The sequence below is a fragment of the Mycteria americana genome, chromosome 13 (genome assembly GCF_035582795.1).
Source record: "Mycteria americana isolate JAX WOST 10 ecotype Jacksonville Zoo and Gardens chromosome 13, USCA_MyAme_1.0, whole genome shotgun sequence".
Classification (NCBI taxonomy): Eukaryota; Metazoa; Chordata; class Aves; order Ciconiiformes; family Ciconiidae; genus Mycteria; species Mycteria americana.
The window spans coordinates 17,700,102-17,721,373 of record NC_134377.1 but is presented as its reverse complement, the minus strand read 5'-3'; the positions used below and the strand labels follow the sequence as shown (position 1 = coordinate 17,721,373).

The 21,272-nt window shown below is 52.0% G+C and overlaps 1 protein-coding gene across 5 annotated transcripts in view; it reads left to right on the top strand.

Moving 5' to 3' along the window:
- Positions 1 to 21,272, top strand: part of SEPTIN5 (septin 5) — a 46,892-nt gene that overhangs the window by 3,106 nt on the left and 22,514 nt on the right. The window contains exon 3 of one of the 5 annotated variants that reach the window (XM_075515830.1): positions 414 to 455. The exons of the other annotated variants lie outside the window; for them this stretch is intronic. Within the exon in view, the coding sequence (XP_075371945.1) occupies positions 414 to 455 (42 nt within the window). The remainder of the gene's footprint in view (positions 1 to 413; positions 456 to 21,272) is intronic. 5 annotated transcript variants of the gene reach the window in all.

Genomic DNA, 21,272 nt, shown 5'->3' with positions numbered 1-21,272 from the left:
TCATTGTTTCTTTTTAAATCAGGAGGATGGGAACCTCTCCTTCCGAAGTTGATCTCTTCCCACCCCATCAACTTGCAAAGTTGTTTGGGTGTGGGAGCAGAGACTATCTGGTGGATCCAGTTCTTTCAGTGGGTTTGAAATTACAGGGCTGTGCCTTTTGCATTCAGCTTGGTCCTTTTTTCTACTTCAGCATATTTTGAAGTGGTCTGCTTGTCAGTAAAAATACATATGGGGCGGGGGGTACTGTGTATAGAGAAGATGCTGTGCAAAAGGTAGTTTGGCTGGAGGAATGGTTTCAGTATGATTCTAGGCATTGAGAACTCCTGAATTCATTGCATTTGTGTCTCAGTTTTAGAGAATCTGGGTTTTATATCTTAAAAAATTATATTCAAACCTCTTTGCTTTCCTCTTAGAAAAAAAAGAAAGAAGCAGAGATTTTCATCATTCCTGCAACAGTAGGTATTACAAGAGCAGAGATGTCTTCCATCTAAAATGGCAACCGTGCCGACATAGAGCATCATTTTAAGGTCAGCCTTCAACCCTAGCCTTGCCTGCCACAGGACATTGGCTGATGGAAATCCCCACATTCCCTGTTCACGTGTGCTGAACCGCCTTCTCCTTTTCTCTACTGTGCAAATGGAGAGAGAAGCCCAGATGGACTTAGAAGAAATGTATAACCCCCTGAAGAGGCTATGCTCTGCATAGCGCAGAGGTACCCAAGGTGTTTCTAGATGCTGCCCTTGACACACTGATGACCACTCCAGTGCAGGCAGCTGCTGATGACAAAGAACAGATTAAGAGGAGGAAGGAGTGGAGATTCCTGTGTCTTGAGCTGGTTGAGGATGACCTTAATGTGACCCTCGATTTCTATGTAGATACCTATGTGCTGAAAATTGATTAGCTGAGTTTTGTGAAATATGTGATGAAAAGTATCGTGTGAGTGACAGGTTCCCTTGTACAATTGTGCAATGAAGACCAGGTCTGTACACAATCCCCTCAAAGTCTGTGCTGGAGCAGCTTGGAGGATTTGTACCTGCATTATATGTTTAAGGCATTGCCATCTTTCATCTAACTCTTTTCCTTAAATTAACAGTTCTTGTAATCTTGTGGCTAGGGCAAAGTTCTTTCTACGCTTGTGCAGAAAAGCATGGAACCTGGAAGGCAAACAGAGTACCACTGACTTTCTTTTTTAATTTTCTCAGAGTTAAACCAATTATTTTATAGTCGTGATTCTTTGAGTCATTGGGAGTGGCAATACGGATCTGTGTGCCTGTGCTGTCTGTTGTGCTCTGCATCAATTCAGACAGGGTGGTTGTGGTGAGGGTTTTTTCGCTAGGAGAAAGCAAAATTATGTTTGCAGCTGGCAAGTGGGATATTTCACCACAGCTGGATAGTCTCTCACTGTGTCATAGATCGCCCTGGGTGAGGCTGTTTCTTTTTGACTCCCCATGTTAGTGCTTCTTCCAACGTCTGTGTTTTCCAACCCTGGTCTTGCATCCTGGCTACCAAGATGCGCCTGCCAGAAAGGGAGTAGCAAATTAGTCACAGAATCCGGAGGTAAATACTGGAAACACTCTTAAAGCAGCACATCTCTGCTTGTTTTTCTGATGTCCCAGTGTATCTTGGCCAGACGTAGCATAGGAGTGGAAGCTTTTACTTCTCTCTAAAAAGCCTTGTATGGTTCATTAATTTTTTCTGGCCCATTTCAGACGACAGCGTTGGGTCCTTGCCCTCCAAACTGGGCAAAGGCTCAGTGCTCAGGACGGCGTGTCAGGAGCTGGGTGGGACTGCAGCAGGTCAAGAGGTTCGGCTCTGCCTGTCCTTCTGCTGTGCATCTGTCTAAACAGTCCTGCTGCAGGAGGCCCCTGTGTCGCACAGATGGGCTATTCTGAGCTGGGGAGGGAAGTCCATCCTGGGCACTTTGACTTTTTGGGTTTTTTCCCCCCTTCTTTGTCTGCTTGGCTTCTTGGAAAAGGGCTGTAAAAGGAGGTTGGCACATGGACTGCATGGTGAGACAGAACTGCTGGAGAGCAGGGCACAGAATCTGCCTCCTGCTGCTGCTGATGTCTCTCTTCAATTATTTATGCTCCAAATGGATAAAATGGTTGTTAGTGCAGGGCAGGGGAGAGGGTCAGCCCTCTCAGTGCAAGTAGCAATCTGCAGTTTATGAAAAGGAGAAGTAAGCGTTTCCTGCAAAGGGATTTTTGTCCCTCGAATTTCCACGAACTGCTCAGCTACTTGTGTGTGAGTCCAAAATTCTGCTGCTCTTACGTGAATTGTGCAGGGCTGTTAGGCACGTTAGCCAAATGTTTAAGTGCGACAGATGTTGTGGCCTGATCCTTGCTGATGCTAACGAAGTAGGAGCAACCTTCATTTAACCCCAAGAGATGCCTGTGACACTTGCTCAGCTGCGGGGTTGCAGCCTGCTGGGGCATTACAAAAGGCAGCTTACAACTGCAGAGGTGAAAATGTTGCTGCCATCTGCATGAAGGAGAAACCCGGTCCCTGCATGCTTTTAGTCTCCAAAGTCAAGGAGTCTCTTGCAACCTCTTGACACTCTCAAAATGATACTGGCTTCACGCTGATGCCATTCTTCATTTGGTTGTTCTAGAAATAAATGTAAGAGGGTTGTGACAGTTCCCTGCAAAAGTTGAGGAAAGGCAAGTCTAGAGAGAGAAACAGCTGGTGAAGTTCGGTGTCTTCTAGAGCCCATATTGCCCACCCTCAGCTTCAGACTACGTTGCTGTTCACTAAATACCCAATAAAATGGACGTCTTGGAAATCCAGAGGAGACTCCACGTTCAGCCAGCTGGTTGCTCGCTGTGCCAGGCCAGGTTGGGTCCCTGCTGTGTAGAGCTTTGCCAAATTGGTTTTAAATGTTCGGTCCAAGGGGTGGTTTCCCTAGCAGTTTTGGGACACTCCACTGTCCGCAGTGGTGGCTTCCATAACCATGCTGCAGCTACTGCCAACGTGTGCTGAAATCATACCTGGAGAGCTCTGCTCCATCTTTAATACTTCAGGCACTTCTTGCTGAGATATCTCTTGGCTAAGCCAAGAGAGTTTCTCTCCTGTTGTTTCTCTTCTAGTTCAAGTGGCTTTGGTGTTACTTTTTTCCTGGATAGCAGAGCATGAGCTGGAGGGCACCTTCTTTGCTTACCTGCCCAGCTTTCTTGCCTGACCAACACTAAGGCTTTGTCCCCTTCTTGCCCAAGGCAGAGATTTCCCTAAGACAGTGAAACCACACCGAATAATCCTCTAATACTCATGAAAGAAACGTGTGGCATCTCTAATACATTGTGTGACTTCAGAGTTGCTTCATAGCATGCTGGAATAATTCCCATGTGGGCTGGATTTTGTCTGTGTGTGTGTGCATGTGTATGTCTACAGTGTGGTTAGCCTCGAAGCGCAGGAAAAAATGTTTGTCTGCTGTTACACATTCCTTTTCTGCCAGAGAATTGTCCCTGGAGCTGTGAAGAGGTTTGCAGTCATCTTGTTCCCACAAGGGTGTTCAGGAGCTGGATTTGTGTGTGGTGCATCAGAAAAGCTGGGATCGGATCCCAGAACGTGTGCTCCTCATCAGCATGTGTGCTGCTGTTCATCCACAGCTTGGTATCCCAGAAACATTGTTTAAAATGAATAGTGGAAGGTGGCACTGCGTGTCCGGGAGGATGGGTTTGTGTGTGCAGTGCTGCCCGCAGGGGCTGGGCTGCAGAAAGCGAGACAGATTTTCTGTCCCTCCTGACTCCAGTAAGAGTCCTTTCTGTTCTGAGGGCTGAGTGGATTCATATTCTTAATTCCTTCTCTCTTGTATGAGTGTGTTTCCAGAGCATTAATTGGAATCTGTTATGGCCTGCTAACATCCAGCTCTAGACCGCGGTGCCTTCCCTCGCCCTGTCGCTGCCAGCCCTGCCCATGTGGCTGGTACACCCAGCAGCGTCACAGCAGCCACGTGCTGGAAGGAGCTGGGAGAATAGCGTGCTGGAGGCTGCAGGGACTGCCTTGCTGATGAGCAAAGCTTGGCGGAGTGTTGGCCAAGAGCTGAAGGGGAAGTGAAACCCTGCACAAGCATCTGCAAGGGTGTGTTACCAAGAGGGGGATAATTGTTTAGCTTCAGGCGTTAGTACAACTGTCCACTCCTGAAGTCAAAAGAAAAAAAAAAAAAGATAAGTGGAGGAGTGGAGGCTGAAGTTCAGCTCTAGAAGAGGGCTGTAGCTACGCTGTGCAGGGCAGCACAGTGCAGGGACGCTCGAGATGGCAGAAACCTCTCTGGGTGCGGCTGTGCAGCCTCCAGATTGCCCCAGCCTGGTGCCACGCCAGGGCAGCGGGGGCTGAGGGAGGCTCAGGGCTAACGCTCAGAGGTGCGGCGTGCTGGAGGGTCTCAGGCTGTGGCCCACGCCAGCTGAGGACTCTGTGGTTTGTGAGCCCATGCAGTTGTAAGTCAGTCAGAGGTGGGAAGCCCTTCATAGAAGTTAACTCCAGTTCTTCTCTCACCTCTCACATTTGGGCTGTTTTTCTGCACAGTGGCACTAGCTGACAGCAGCGACAGCCGGTGCCAAGACCGAAGCGCGCACCCTGAAGTTAGCTGATGGGGAGAGGAGCAGCACGGTGGCTGACCCGTTCCTGTGTGCCACCGTGTTGGCTGTACTGGGCGACTGCTGAGAGCCGAAGAGCAGGAGAGAGCTGAGGTCCTTCGCTCGCCAGCTTTGTTCAGCTCCGCTCTTTGCTCTTCCTGGGAACTTTGGGAGTGTCCTGTTTGTTTTGAAGCTTGTTATCAAGCGTGTCCAGGGTGTGTGTATGGAACTGGGATGGCCTGTCTCTGCCTGACCCCGCCTGGGCAGCTGGTGCCGTTCTCCCAGAAGGACTCCTGGCAGGGGGAACTGGGAGCACAGGCTGAGCAAATGAACCGCAGGATCATGAGTGCTAGCTCCTGGAGCCTGGCCATGGGGAGCGAGCCTGTCCCACTGACCTCTGGACATTCTCAGTGCAGAAGCAAGGGAGGGGGGGGAAAAATCCACTCAGCTTGTGGGAAAAGAGGCTCCAAGGGTTTAACGTCTTCCTTCTGCGAGGCAAAGCCCGTGGCTGTACAGATGTGGTCGGGGCTGCAGTGACTATGTTTCATTTTTCCTTGCAGACCCCTGGTGCTTGGAGCTGTGTGAACACACATGAGAGCGCAGGCCAGGCCTTTTACTGCTGTAGTTTGTATTGCAATTATTTTTAAGACTACTTCCCAGGCGAGTCACTTCGCTTTCAGCCTTTGTCTCCTGGCTATTTCCTCAGCGTGGGAACTATTCTAATCCTGCGTGCCACACTGAGCTTATTCTTGCTGTGATACGTACACACATGAGATCTCTTTAGATCCTGCAATCTTACATCCACTTTTATTTTCAAATAAATTACATACTGCATGAATTATATATTCAGGTGAAATATGAGTCACAAAGGCATCTGCTATCTCCCTGTCCTACCTATATTGTCCCCTTGGCTGTGCTTTCTTTGTAGTTTAAAGCTCTCCTGAGTCTCTGCATTGAGTATTAAGTTGTGTGAAGTCCTGGAAATGCAGATGAACGATATTGGAAATGCCCATCTGGACCAATGGTAATTTCCCTCTGCCGAAGGCCTGCCATAAAAAATGTCAGGGAGGTTTATGGCTTTTAGGATTCTATTGACTCTTAGAGGCTCCTGCTGCTCGGAGGAGCTGATGCCAGCTGGGACCAGACAGTAATGGAAGATGCATCACAGCCTTCAGGAGCTGGTATTTGCCCCGTTTGTGGGCAGTGGGCTGAATCAAGGCAGTGGGGGTTAAACTGTTTGCTGGCCTGCAGCAAAGCCTTGCTGCTGTGACTGCACAGTGCTGAGGTGAGCAAGAGCGTGTCATCACGACAGCAGGAGAGGTGCTGTCTGAGACGATCTCTCGGCTCCCAGCGGCTGCGCTTACAGCCCCGACTCTGCATAGATGGTTTCTGCGACACAGACGGAGCAGCGCTCTGGAGCCCTTTGCTGGAGCACGCAGAAGGGAAACTGCTTGTGTCTCACTCCTGAGATTAATACCTTTGCTGTTCGTCTGCTTACTTTAAAAAGCTCTCCTCCCCTTGAAAGGAACCCTTGGCGGAGCGTGTATTTATGGGGGAAGTGGATGTCAGAGAGGACAGTTATTTAACAGGACTTGGTGCTTTTTCTGGGCAGTTAATCCAGGCACGTGCCTGGGAAGGACTCCAGGTCCACTGAGCAGCCGAACCCTCTGGATCTGCTCTAGTCTGCCGGCAGCCCTGGGGCTGACGCTTCAGAAGCTCAGACCAGGCCCACAGAGGCGAGCAAGTTAGAGGTATGTTTTCTGTGTACACCCCAGCACTGTCGCATCGATCTGTTTGGGATCCTGCTAAGCATCACTGTGCAGTGGGAGCGTGTCCTCTTGTCACTTGGATAAGCCTCGTCTGCTCTGCCCCACCGCACTCAGCTCACACCAGGTTCATGGCATTTGACTTCACAGCAATTTAAATAAACCAGAAGTGACTGGATGGAGCCCAGCGTTCCTCTTCCTCAGTGCCTGCTCTGTTCAGCCTGCTGGTCCTCGAACAGAAAGGCTGCATGCCATCTCATAGCTGTGTGATGGCATTATTTTCAGCAGCGCTCATTAATGTCAGTGAAAGCCTTTCTGTTTGAGGTGGTAGGGCCGGTCCTCAGCAGCTGCTCGGAGGCTCCAGCCAGTGCCAGGCATTTCGCTGCCTGGTTTGAATGGCCAGTGTCATCTGAACATCTCCCTGCTCCTCCCGTGGTCGTGCTGTCACGGCAGGTGTCGGTCAATAGCAGAATTGTTCTCTTGGTAAACAAGTGATGGTGTTGTTGGAGCTGCCCTTCATGTAGCAGCAGCGCGGTGTGTGCGTGGGGTTGCTAACGAGGGATATCATGGGGTTTGTTAGTCTGAAAGCTCAATGAACCATCTTATGTCTCTTTGCAACGTGTGTGGATGCTTCTTCACATGTGCTGTTCCTGTGCTGTGTCTTGCACTTGAGCTTGTTTGGTACTGAAGTGTGTCCCTGCGAGGTAGGGCTCACAGCACAGGTGTGGGCGTTGTGGAGGACTCGGATCCCATCTATCATGACGTTAACGACAGCGGACGTCCAGGAAACGTCTGGGTGAGACCCCTGCTCTTGCTTCCTCAGACACCCTGCGTATGCCTGAGGGCTGAGCTAATCTGTGGCTCCAGTGAATCCGTGTGTATTGGGCACCCAGAGCCTGTCCCCTAGGGGTTCAGGGCTTTCCCTTCATGACAAATAACTATTTTGCTTTCTTGTTTTTCAAAAAATAAAATAATTAGGGCATCCACCCACCTCTTGGCTGGCATCCTGCAGTAATAGGCCAGCATGTGTTTTCTCCAGTGGAGGAAAGCAAGTCTTGCTTCGTATTCGTAAGGCAATGGTTTGTAAATGAGTCTGAAAAGAAAACTGATTTCCCCACTTACGGCAAAATTACATCAGGAAAGAATCACATCAAATTTCTTAAAGCTGGGCCATGAATTTGGCCTGATGCTGTTGATTTGATCATGTACAGTGGGAATAGTCTGTTCCAGAGGTGTGAAGGTGAGGGAGCATGTTCCCTTTGTGCACGTAAAACCAGACCTCCTCCATCCTTGCCCTGTCCCTCGGCACTGGAGGTTAGAAATCTTCATGTTACAGACTGTTTCCCTTCTTATCTCCCTGAGGCTGGAGATAAGAAGGGAAAGAACTTGATTTTGTGTAGTCTGAGGGCATGTGAGGCTACTGTGAGCCGCAGGGACAGCCATGTCCGGGGCAGAACCGTTTCTCTGGGTTAAGCTGGTTTTGTTTGGGTTGGGGTCTCGGAGGAGGGCTGCCGAGTCTGGCCGGTACAGTGCGACATTGAGCGTGGCTGTGAGGGGGTGGCACATTTCGGACAGGCCTGTGAGGGGCACTGGGTGCGATCCCACAGCAAAACATGAATAGAGAATGAATCCCAGAAAATAAATCCCAAGAGATCACTGTTTGGCCTGGCAAGTCAGAGCCCAGGCTGGGAGCCCAAGAAAACCCCTCCCCGTTCTGCATGTGACACTGGTTCTGGGATTGCTTGGAGATAGTTAGCTTTGGAGTCTTAAAAAATATAAAGGTTTGACTTCATGCTGTGCTGCAGGTCCCAAGAGCTATTCATGGGTATCTAATCTGATTTTGCACCCCGTTCTCGTTAAAGGGCTCGTTAAAGTGACGAGTTACTCTTGGCCTGCTGTGGCCGTCACTTGGGCTGACATTGCATGGGGCTGCTGGCTCTCCGCTAACCTATTGACTGAGCTGAGCGTTCCTCGTCCCGCCCTGCTCCTCTCCTTACCTATGTGGCTCTTCCATTTCCTTTGGCTTGCCCTGTAGGAAAGCGCAATCTAGCAAATGCAATTTTTCTACTCCACTGCTTCCAAGTTCTTTCTAACATTGGGTATTGCTGCGCCTTGTGTGTCCAACAACCACAGCGTTTACAGTCAAATGACTTTCTGTCTTGTCTAATACCTTCTTTAGTCCAGTTCCATTTCTCTGACTTCCAGAAATCCATTATAATCATTTCAAAGGTGACATTTCCATGAACTCTGCTCTTGCAGTGCCTGCTGTGTTAATATCTCCCATCTTACATCTCGTGCACTTTACCATTCTTGTTGTTTTCAGGTGGAGCCCAGAAAGAAATCAATGAAATCAGCAATACCACTAAGAAGTCCACAAGAGCGAGGAGTTTACAATTAGCTGTTCCTTCAGATCAGGACTGTATTAATGAGTTGCTGTTAACAGTTTTGCTACAGGGCAAGTAGAGATTATATTGATGACTCTGATTGGATAAACTTTATAGTGGAAATCAAGACTGAAATAGCAGCAAGACCGGTGTCACAGCAATGTTATCTGCAAAGAACAGATGTTATCGAGAACCCAGTTTGTTCAGTGTGACTGGGCTGTGTCCCTGATGCAGTGATATTAGTTACTCAGCTTGGGGCACTGAACTTTTGTGATTGCTTTCTGACTCAGTTTTTCAGGGGAGAAATTGTTATCTTAAGGTGGAAAGGATTTTAGGAGGAGTGGGGCAATATGATTTAGAATGTGTGTCCTTTAATGACCCTCTGCAAGATGTAGGGCTTTGGTCTCTGTCTCCTGCAATCCAGTTGTGTGCTAAGGTTTGTTCCCAAGGCTGTGATTTTTGATGGCAAGAGAGGAAAAATGGTGCACTCAAATCTGGTAGAAAATACCATCCCTGAGACTTTGTCAGGACAATACCAGTATTCCAGGTCTGTCCTGCTCAGACTGGGTTGCCTGGTCTGGCTGCGGTATTTTATACTGAATTATCACTGGTGAAATTTGCCAAAATGGCAGAGTTGGGTTGTAAACCCCATGCCTTTTTGGCAAGATCATAACGGCAGCTCTGATGTTCTTGTTCGTAGTGGTAAGCTCAATGGGGCCTCACGGCACGATGGCAGGGTTGTTGGGTGTTTGCACGGTGATGGTATCTGTGAAGCCCTCTCCTGGGCCACAGCCCTGCAGTTTCGCGTTGTGCCAGCCCAGAACTGCAGGCTGTCCCTGCCCCAAATTAAGCGCTCCCGCTTGCAGTGCCTCTGAGACTGTCGGCGTGTTCTGGATTAACCAAGGAGCTGACACGTTCCTCTGGTCTGGGTTGGTGCTGTGGAGATGAAAGACAATAGGATGAAACACCAGCTTTTCCACAAACGCCATTGTGCAGTGTAGTTATTTTAAAGGCAAATTTTTTAGACAGTTTGCAATAATAGAAACCAAGCGCCAGCTTTCTTTAAATATGGATGAAAGTGCCCGAGTCCTTTGAAACTGAGAGGAGCTAGGCACCTCCTGAATTTTCATAAATTTGGCTCTGGTGAGCAGCCTTGCCACGGCCCCCCCCCCCCGCTAGCTTATTTCAGCTGCTGTGTAGCATGAGCTCTCGCCATCTCCCATGAGCAGGCTGCTGCAGAGGAATTTACACACCTGGTGCCAGGCTTACAGTTGCCTTTCATGTGCTGTGGTCCATGGATTAGGTCCAGGAAAGGCACTAGCGAAGGAAAATAACTGGGAAAATACTGCAGGAGGTAGGTTCCAGGCTGCTCTGAATGGCCCCTTCATCTTTGTCTCAAAAAAATCAGTAAGAGCCATAGCTCTGTGAAAATGGCTTTGAAAGGATCACAGCTATGCTCAGGAGTGATAGACCCGTCTAACATTTTGGTTTCTTTAATTGGAACTGAAACTTTTACAATGCTGCTTCTTTTTTAGGGACTTTGTTTGGCAGAGATGCTCCATTGTGGATGACTGTTTTTAAAATCTCATCCCACCTTGTTTCTTTTGAAAATTGTCCTCTTTATCCTCCTCCAAACTCTTCCTGAAACCCCTCCTGCGCGTACTCTGCAGCAGTTAGCTGGTGGGTGATCACTGTTTATCACACTAGCTGTGCTGCTTTCTGACTGATCTGTGCCTGTTAGTTTTCTTGTATGCTTCTGACTGCAAGCCCTTTGGGGCTGGGGTTGCCTTTGTGCTCCGGTTCAGCACCCTGCGCGCGGGGATGTGCTCTCCCGGAGTGCGTAGCTGACTGCAATCCGCTCCCTGGATGACAAATCTGGGGCCGAAGAGCTAGGCAGTGCTTTACCCCGAGGCTGGATGCTTCTGCGTGCCGTGTGCCAGTCTCCGCTTCACCTAGACTCGTCACAGCACGAAAAGCTCATGCAGGCTTTGCTATTGCAGATCTGCTCTTACCGTTTGCAGTGTTGATAATTGAGGCCATTCCTGCCTGGTTGAACTCCTCCTGTGCCCTGCTCTTTCTGGATGTGCCAGTGACAGCAAGGGTGGCAGGGCAGAGAATTTGAGAGAAGTGCAACGAAGCAGCTGTTTGCTATAGCAAGAACATCTGTATTGGCTGGGCTCCCTGCAGGTTGGGAGTGGGTGCTTTCACCTTTAAAATCCAACTCTAAGGCTCTTGCATAAACAGTGGAATAGGATCTGCTCCCAGGAGAACAGTTTATATAGTTAAAACTAAGTATTACTGGAAAAGGAAAATACAACCTTCGTCATCTCTGACTCTGCCAGGGCACTGGTGTCCTTAGTCTGTGGAATTCCTTTGCATAGAGGAAGCCTGGTTTGCCTGGGAAGAGAGTTTTTTCTTGAATTACTTTCTGTTGCTCTTTAATATACTAATGATTTCACATCATCTCTTCCATATCCTCAGATCTTGCTGTCCAGAACATTCAACAGTCCCTCAGCGGATCTTTCCAGCCTATAGTTTTGGAAAATATAGGGTGTGGTTTTGTATGTTTACCTGGTACTTATCTGCGAGTTCCTCAAATACAGTACAGTCTGATTCTTATTAAGCTGCCCTGAGTGAAGCCTTTGCTTTCAGTCTGAATGGCTTTTACCTGTATATTGAGCAATTTAAAAATAAAAAAAAAAAAGAAAAACAACAACATACATGAAAACTCTATGGGAGCGTTAGTGCATGCCTGCTCTCACTTACAGGATTATTTATGTACAGTTGTTTGTGGACAAAATGGCTGTCCGTTCCTGCGCACAAGGAGCAGCTGAGTACTGGAAAAGCGTGACGCTCACAGCAAGCAGGAGTCAAACGGTGTTGGTGGGGGGTTTTGGGGCAGAGAACGTGGCTCAGAGCTCTCCAGGGTGTCTGGGTGCAGGGTGAAGAGCACAACCCTTCCTGAATGCCTTCCAGCCCAGGGTCCTCGAGGGCTCGGCAGGCATCGCTGGCCCAGGGGGGCACGTGTGGGTGTTCGTAGGGAAGTTCTCCCCACTGCTGTTTTAGAGGTGGCAGACCTGAAGCCCAGGACATAACACCTCTGTCTAGAGGCATTTCCGTCTGGAGGCCATGATTTTTGGGGATACGCAGCAGCTCCTTTGATGAAGGAGTGGCTCTGCTCTTCTGTGAGTCCATCACGCCGCAACTGAAGCTTCCCAGAGGTGTTTGAGCCTCAGGAATCCCCTTAGCCCAAATGTTCACCTTCAGACCGGTGCCTTCCATGTAGTGGTTGGTGTTTCTCAGGGTGGTGGGGTGTGAAGCATGCCCTGCTCAGCCCGCTGCTGTTGGAGCTCTCTTGCTGGGGGCTAGCAGGCACTGCCCTGTAGGAGGGCTGCGGCTCCTCATCTCCCCGACAAGGCAACCTGTCTGTTGGACGTTTGCTTCCCCACCAGGTCCTCGCTATATTGATGGCTTCTGCTGGCATCTTACCAAGTTACAGGTGTGAAGCCAGAACTGGCAGAAAGAAGCTGGGGGAATGCAGCCAGGTGGGAACAGCCTGCTGCTTCCCTACTGAAACGTGTCTGACCCACAGCATATTTATTCCTAGTCTGTGCTGAAGAGGAACCACCTGTACAGCCCAGGTCTGTGCCGGGTGCCAAGATTTAAGAGAGGTTCCTTTCTGTGGTGCCCACTGCTTCTAGAAGGGCTGAAGCCCACAAGGAAGAAAAATCTTGCTTTCATTGTGTTTTTGGCTGGTTGGTATCCAGGGCTGGCCTCTGGAAAGAGGCTGGGCAGCAAAGTGCTCTCTGGGAGAAGCAGGCATGCTGTACTTCTCCCGCTGTTCAGCCCCACGGGTGTCGTGTGATCCAGAGAAACTAGCACAGGATTGGCAGCGCACACGGTCCTGAGTTCCAGTCTTCCATCTGCTTGAAGGAAGTCCTAGGAGTATGCAGCACGTGATCCATAGATGTGCACACAAGCGCACTCTGCCCCTTGCTTCTCTATCCGTCGCGTTCACAGTAGCTCCCATTACCCTGATACCACGAGAAAGTATCATGCCCAGCGTTGCTTTGGCCAGTCGCTGCTGCGGCACACGTGAGGCCAAGGCCATGTGCATGGGCTGCAGTTGGATTGGCTGCAAACAACGTATAGATTGCAGCAGCTGTATTTGCCGTTGGTTGCAATGGCTGCCGTTGGTTGCAATGGCTGCCGTTGCGATGAGACTGGAAATTCTGGAAGAGACCCACAAAACCTCAGTGTCTTCCTGGGTAGAGCAAAATCTGGGGTGAGGGGAAAAAACCCTGAACCGTGTAGGAGGGAGCTGTGTGACAGTGATGTGTCTTGGCCGTTACTGCTCGAGGCACTGTTGGATACTGTGGTTGGTTTAGTGCTTCCAAGAATGAGACACTGATTCATCTGTGGTCAATGTGTTTTTAAAATGATCCCACTAAACTGTCAGTCTGGTTTCTCCTGGCCAAGTGTGGCCATTGCAAGTCTCTTTGCCTTAGGACTCCCCTGTGCTGGTGACCTGAATTTCCATCCTGCGTGCTCAGCCTGGTTCCTCAGGTGATGGGTTACGTACCACCTGAGCCAGGTGGGAGAATCCTGCTGACACCGTGGCCAGTGTGGCCACCTGGACAGTGAAGAATGGGGCTGCGCTGGAGAGGCCACAGGGTTGTGGTGCGGGTGCTCAGTGCTGCGTGGATAGGATCAGTTGCCAGTACAAACCACTTCCAACACCATGTGCGTGGGGAGAAAGTGTTGGGCTGCTGCAGTGCAGGCATTTGAGGGCCAGCAGCTGGAGCTGGGCACAAGGTGGAGCGGCATGGCTGAGCTAGTCCGACAGCACCAAGCTGTGATTTCTCTCCACTGCTCTGCTTGGATTGGATTTGGGGAGCTGGAGGTCAAGCGTAGTCCTGTACAGCTTGTGCCATACCCTGCTATTAACTCAAAGCAGTTCCTGCCAGGCTTGTTCTTGCAGGGGAAGGAGGGAGGGTGGAGGGTTCGGATGGCAGCCGACAGGGAGGCAGAGATTAATGAAGTGTTGAGCTCTTAATGGGGAACATGCTCCGTTGGTTTGGGTTTCCCTCCCCACCCATCCCGCTCTTTTTAATCTGTGGCGCAGTCTTGAGAACAGCTTGAGAACGGAAGTGATTTCAGACTGGAGGTGACCTCATCTGTCTCCAGCTCCAAGGTGGAGCAGCATTTGGAGCCACAGCTTACGCTGCTCTTTGAGCAACACAGGCGCAAGGGGCTGAGGCTCCGGGGAGAGCCCTGCGCTTCCTGCTCAGCGGAGTGCTCTTGGCACGTATGGGGTGGGATCTTGCCCCGAGGCCTCCTGCAGTCCGCCAGCCCCCTGAGTGTGGGTACTGGTCAGATGCAGCTCCAGCCCTGCGAGGTCCTGGCATCTCACCCCAGTTGCCGGGATTTAGGGCTGCTTGGCAATGTCTGAGCTGTTGTGCTGCTCTCTCCAACGGTTGTGACCTCTGTGGGGAGGGGACAGGCGATGCGATGTGGCCCCTTTTGTGCTGGCTGAGGGAACGGCCCCGTGGAAGAGCAGCACCAGTGCTGGGAACCAGCCTTGTGCATCTCCTTGAGGAAGGGGTGTACGTGGGTGCTGGGCTGTGGCACGGTGCTCCCAGCCCCACGAGAGGGGCAGCGCCCCGCTGCCAGGTGGGGTACGGCTGTGCAAGTGGGGTGGGAAGTGGGGATGGCTGTGGGGTTTTTTACCTTTCTGTTCTCATCTTTCTACGTGCTAGAGTGAGGGGGAAGTAGGAAGGAGAAGGCAACAGAGCAGAGTCCAAAAAACACAGCTGGACAAGAGGCCTTTCCGGAAATGGCACATATCGGAGCAGTTTCCTGATGAAAAGTTCAGGCCTGTCCTGCAGGGTGCTGAGCCATGCCCGGCTGGAAGACGTGCTCAGTGCGGTTGTGTGTTGGTGCAGGAAGGTGCTGAAGGTGCGTGCACGGATGGAAGAGTCCCTGCTGGGATCTTTGTATCTGAGGGCCCTGTGGATCAGTGGCAAAGGGGATCAGAGCCCTCCGGGGGGCTTTGCTAGGAGCAGAGGTGTCAGTGGGAGCGCTGAGGATGTGGAGCGTGCGGTGGGAGCCCGCTGGGGTGTCAGCTCCAGGTCCCAGGCAGTGGCGGGGCGCTTGGGAGACCACAGGCGGACGCTGCTTGCAGAAACTACCAGAGAATTCTCCTTCCTGACATGGCAAAGGGCCCTTCTTCCTCCTGCCTTGATGTCTGCTGCTCTGAGATGGCCAATATTTCTTCTTGCACAGTTGGAGCCTGGAGTCCTTGGACTCTGCCGGTGTCCAGCAAGTCCAGCTCTACCCTGGCTGCTGGAGCTGGGCTGCCAGACGCAGCTCTGGACTTCGGTAAATGACCGTGTGCTCCAGTAAGGACAGCTTCCAAGTGCCGTCTTGCAAGCCATGTGGAGGAGTCCAGCCAATTCCCCTTAAGCCGAGTTGTCTTCTGGCTCAAGCTCAAGCTGAAGAGATGCTGGGCTGTGGTGGACTATGGGTGGGAAAGTAAAAGCAGTCTTCTCTCATGTCCCTGTGGCTGCAGAGGAAACTCCCTGTAGCTGGGTAGGCAGTCTTGGAGGGGGATAAGTTCACTGAAGGAATTTGCTTTTCTCTTGGCCTCATCCCAGGTGGTATCAAGACTCTTGCTTGGAGATAAATCCCCTCCCACCACTGCTAAATAGGGAGAGTTTAACCATTCATGGGATCTGGCAAGAGACTTCCTCCTGCCCCTCTACCCTGTTGCACTGGGAGCAGGGACTGGAAGCAGATCACATCATGACTATGTCATGGTGAGGACAAGAGTTTACAGTCCCCATTTTCCTCCTTCCTGCCTCAGAGATGTCTCCATGCCTGTACGTAACGGAACAATCTGAAAGTGCATGGACGAGCAGGGATTTTGCACAAAAATGTCCCTTTTGTCCCCTCTGCTCAGCATCCCACAGCTGTGCCCACGACACTGGAGTGCAGTGGCAGGTGACTGTGGCCGGCTGGGTGGCAGAGGAGCTCTGCCGTGTCTGTGAGAAGGGGTTTGGTCAGCGGAGCACCAAGGGAGGCTTGTGCTACTGTCAGTGGTGAAGGACACGCGGTGCCGGTGCTCGCTGCTTGGCCGGGCTCAGGACCTTGGCAGTCCCCTGCCATCTGCCGCCTCCTGTGAGTGAGCCCCAGCGGCGTCCCAGAAAGGGGCCTCTGAGCCCCGAGCCCTGCCTGTTGCCGGAGTCAGGAGGGCACAATAAAGAAGATGTGTCTGGGTGGCAGCCTGGAATGGGCTCACGCGTCAGAACAAATGAGCCTTTGTACCAGGCGCTGCCTTCAGCGGGAGGTTTGTCAGCTCCGGAGCTGGGATGCTAATGCGGGGCTCTGTGCGAGCCCCGCTGCGCTGCTCGGGGCTCCCCCCGGTTTGGGGTGAACTGGCAGCCTGGTGGCAGGGTCGCTGGTTCTTCCTTCGCTGTGGGAGGTCTTTGCAGCAGGTCCTGCTTGCCTGAGCACGGCTTTGCCCCGTGGGCTGTGTAGCTGCAGGAGGCAGGACTCTCCTGGCCTCTCAAGTCCCAGCGTTCAGCAGCCTGGCTGCTCTGTGCCATGTGTGTGGCCTGAAGCTGCGTGTGTACAGGCTGTGTGTGTTCCCTGCAATGCGTGAAGTCCCCAGGAGTGGCCTCAGGGTGACTGGGACAGGGCTGTAATGGACCAGGATGGCAATGCCACTGTATCTGGGGCTTTGAGGAGAAGTATCTCTTGGGAAGAGTTCAGCAGAGCAGGGCTGAGTGGGACTGCTTGACAGTATGTGACAGCAAAGTCAGATTGGAGGAGAAGCGAGGGAAGCTCCTATGCTTGGGCTGTTACACTGGATACACCCATTACAGGAGGATACGCTTTAGAGAAAGCTGTCTTTTCTGGCTATTGAGAATGGACTTGAGGTCTGTCCCTGGGGTTCCTCTCCCCTGGCCGCTCTCCCGTCTCTGGCTGCCACATCGGTGCTGCCGCATCGGTGCTGCAGCGGTGCAGAGCTGAGCGTGGCTGTGCCTGCAGGAGATGCCTGCCGGGTGATTCAGAGCTGGCCTCTCCAGAGCGGTGTGGTTGGTGGTGGGGTCTGTGAAACCACAGATGGGCTGAGAAGCTGGTGATGGGACTGGGGCAGTAGGACAAGATCATGCCGGGAAGGATCCCCTCTGTGAGCTGCGTAGGATGCTCTAGGCTTTTGATTTTGTCCGGCTGGTGGCTGCTACTGCAGTATCGCTGCTACTGCTGCTGCATTTTGTTCATGGTATGTCCTGATACTTCATCCTTTCTCACCTAAGAGCACTGTTCTCCGGGAAAACTTGGTTCAGCTCTCTCTAAGGAAGACTATGAAGATTTTGTTGGGAAGGAAAGGAGAACTTAGTGCATGTTCTTCTGCTCTCTGCCATGGTTGCGAATCCACCACAGACACCAGCTCTTCCAAAGGGAGGAATTGCTGAGGGGAATTGCAGAGCCCGGGGGCAGGCTGAGAGGAGCATAACGTCTCTTCTGGCTCTGGAAAAACACTGTGTACTCAGAGAGGAAGCAGCAACCACAGGAAGAGGGTAGTTGCCGAACTCAAATTGCCAAGAATTAAGCAATCTGTTTCAATGCATGAAACCTCCTGTTGAGCAAGAAGACTATTTTCTCTCCCGAGGCAGGTGTGACGGGTAAAACGAGGCGGCAGAGTCCTCCCGCAGTTCAGCTGCCAGACAGGCCGATACTTCCTTAGCCCTCCCCACACAGGGTGTCCCCCGTTTTTATCCCTTTCCTCCTCCTGCTGCCATTTTCAGAAGCCGCCTAGACACCCCTGTGCTACACGCTGCCGTTTTTATCTCCACTGTCTGCTCTGTGCTCTTGTGCTGGCTAGGACTGCACAGGCACCGCTGGCACGTCTTGCCCCTTTTTGGGGCAGGTGGGTACGTGGTTGCCCCAAGCAGCACATACATAAAAACGAATACATGAAAAAGGAGTCTAGGTAAAGATTTCTCTGCACAGCGTGATCTCTGCGGGAGCCTGATGTAGAAAGAAAGAGGGCCTGGTAGCTGTTAACTTTGGGATCCTGGCTTATCAGTGGCAGATTCCTTTTGGCTTTGTAGAGGGCAGACCGAGAGAGGTGGGAACAGCCTCGTCAACCCCTCCTCTGCTGCGGTGCCATACAGAGCAGTAAGTCAGTGCAGTTGTGCTGTCTGCTGGGAGCAAGTTCTCTGTGCCCGCAGGGAGGTGGCCTGTGGGTGGGTGTGTGACAGAGCTTGATAGCAAAACCACAGTGGGAGGGCTGCCATGCCTCCCAGGTGTGTACTTTGCACAGAAGGGAGGTTCTAGGTCACTCTGGGGAGGGTGAATTTAGACTGTGTCTCTCCCAGACGGCTGGCTGTTCAGTCCCTGTGTGCTAAGGAGAGCAAAGTCTCTCTGGAGTCCTTTGCTCTGTAGCTGCTCCTGCGAGCCAGCACGTAAATGGAAACAGATGGCGTCATCTCAGTGGTTAGTAGGAATCTCTCACTGCTGCAAAACTGCTAATGAAGTTTGGGGTGGACCGAAGCAGACCGAGGCTGCTGTGCTGACAGGGCACGCTGGCTCACGGCTCTGCACTGGGATGCCTGTTAATCGCCTCTCTGTTGCAAGAGCACTGCGATTGCTGAGCCGGCTCCAGCCCGGTGAGCTGCCGTGTTTCCTGTAGCAGCCTCAGACAGGGTGTTCATCTGGGTACCACAGAGCCATCAGGACCTGTCAGTGTCCATCAGTCTTGGTAAATAATCCATATGGTCACCCTTACTGTGAGTTCTAGACCTGGCATATCACACCTGCATTATGGAAGGGCATGGGTAGCTCTCTGGTATCCAGCACAATCTCTGCTAAGACTCTGAGCCAGATACTTATCCATCCAAGAATGTATTTTGCTCTGTTTCTCTACAAACTCAGACTAACTATTCCCATTTTCTCTCTACTGGTCAGCATCTCTGATAAGGAGAAGCAACACTCAGCAGTTACTGACTATTACTCTTAAGCTCGGAAGAAACTTTGTTTAAATTCCCTTTGACAGCACAATTTGATTTAGATACTCAGTGACTTGAAGTTTTCTCCCATCATCACAGCATTTAACAAAATGTGAATCTCCAGCCACGCTGCAGGGCACAGAGAAGCGGTGAGTTGTGCAGCAGAGGTGTAAGCAGGCTTGGTGTTTGCTGGAGCAAGTAGATGGGGGAGAAGGGGAGAGAAGGGTGTTGGAGAGCATCTCTTGATTCCCTTTTTGATTATTCTGACGGCATCCTCCCCAGCCACAGCCTCCGTGTCTGCACTTGCAGGGTGCAAGGAGCCGGTGTGAACGCTGGATGGCCGCACAGCCACAGGGAACTGGGGAACAATCCTGGTCCTCAGCCTTTCTCCATCGGCCTGAGCTGCGTGAGCCTTGGGCCGTAAAAAATTTTGACAGTCTTTGAAGTGTGGGACGAGCACAGCCGTTTGCTGCCTTGCAGCCCTTACCTTTTCTTCCTCTTTCATGCAGCGAACTGCCAGGCTTTGTATCTGCCTGGCCGGTCCCACAGCTGTGTCGGTGGCCCACAACACAGCTGTGCTGGGGGCCTCTTCGGGCCAGCCGGCACCGTGACGCCCTTCGGGAGCACCGCGCCACGCTGCCGCTGTGCAGCAGCACTGATCCGGCGCGGTCGCTGGCGAGCATGGTGTGCCAGGCCGCGGGAAGCCCGGCCAGGCCACAAATGGTGGAAGAGGCTCAATGGTTGCAGTGTCTCGGGCCTCGTGGCCTGTGAGCCTGCCAGCGGCACAGCTGGGTAGCACTCCATCCAGCACTTGGAGGGCAGCCAGCAGCGGGCTGGCACAGATCTGCGGGGAGAGAGTCAGCAGCAAGCTCCTGAAATCTTCTGAAAATCTTTTCAAAGTCCCCTCCATGGGGCAGGCAGCAGTTTGGGTTTTGCAGCCAGCTGGAGAGTAGAAACTGCCCAGCCCAGGCAGCGAGGTGGAGCTGCTGAAGTCGTGATGGTTTGCATTGGAGGGCTGTGAGACCTGCAGTGCTCTGCATGGGCTCAGGACATTTCCTGTGGAGAACACAGTATGTTATGGGGTACAGGAGGTCAGAATTGACAGGTCATCTCTGAAAACCTCAGTCTGTACATCTCCTGTGAGGGGGGATCTGTGGGGAAGCTGTAAATCCCAGCAGGATAACTCCTTCTCTGCTGTCCTCTGTCAGGTGGAGGTGATGTGTCTGCACATCTCTGCAGGTCCTGGGGATGCTTTTGCAACCATCGGGGCTTCAGGTACCAGTACTGCTTCCCAGAGAGCCACTGCTTAGTGGCAGGGGAGAAGGACAGACGTGGCGTACGCTCAGCGAGGATCTCTGTAGATATTTCATCTGGGCACACGCTCCTTCCCTTCTCTGGGAGCTCTGAGAGACAGCTCTGTGTTGATTTACCCCAGTTTCATCGTTGCTCCATCTCTTTCTCAGGTTTCCTGCAGGAGAGTGTTATGATCTTTTTCTGAGAGCATCTCACACCATTGCTGATAATCAGGTGTGCTTTTTTAGGCCCTACTGGAAAGGAGCGTTTTGCATCACTGCTCATAAATTGAGGTGTGCTGCAACCCCAGTGCAGCTGATTGCTTATTCCTACTGATAAGCTAATTGCTTCCAATTGCCAACAACATCATGCTCAGTGTAATCACACGCGTTTTCTGTGTCACTCGGGGAGAAGGGGCAGGGTGCAGGTGTGGGAGGGAAAGCTGTGTTTGCCAGACTGAAAAGGACAAATGCTTCTGCAACGAAGTACTCATTGCGCAGTTCACTCTGCTGTTCCTACTGAACCAAGAGCAACATCCAGGGGAGGAAAGGAGCAGAATTTCCCTCTGACTAATGCTGCTGGATTGTGCAGGGCTGCGGGGGAACTGCCAGCCAGAGAAACCGTCAGGAGGAAAAAGGAAATGGAAAGGGAATCTAATTATCCATCTGCAAAGACAGACACTAAGTTCCCATGCAGCGCCCAGCCCTGGGCAGACTGATGTGGGCAGTGAGGTTTGCACAGACTGGTTGTATGGCGGGGCTGGGAAACAGGCTCCCCCGGGTCCCTTCTGGGATGGCAGATGGTCGAGCGCGCATCACGGGGAGCCGGGTGACACTGGAAGCCACATAGCTGCGTTCGCCGGGGACACTGCCCTGTGCTAGGCTCCAAGGGGCAGCACTTTGCAGCCAGGTACGACTGTGTTGTGTCTCCGTGGAGGTGGAGCGTGGGCAGAGCTGTGCAAAGGGAGGAGGGTAAATGCCTGGCACCCTTTCAGCAGGCTCATCTCAGTCAAGTGGGCTGGTGGTGCAAGCCCAAGGGTGAGGGAAGGAAGGTGGAGGTCCCCGTGCACCTCTGCCATCTCAACGAGCGTGCGCAAGGACTGTGCTTCGTCTTACTGCGGTGTGACTGCGCAGGGGCAGCTGACAGCCGGGAGGGAGGGTGGGAGACTGGAGCCTGGGGGTCTGAGCGCTGGATGGAGACCTGCAGGAGACCCCCGAGGAAGGAGGAGGTGCCTCTACCTCC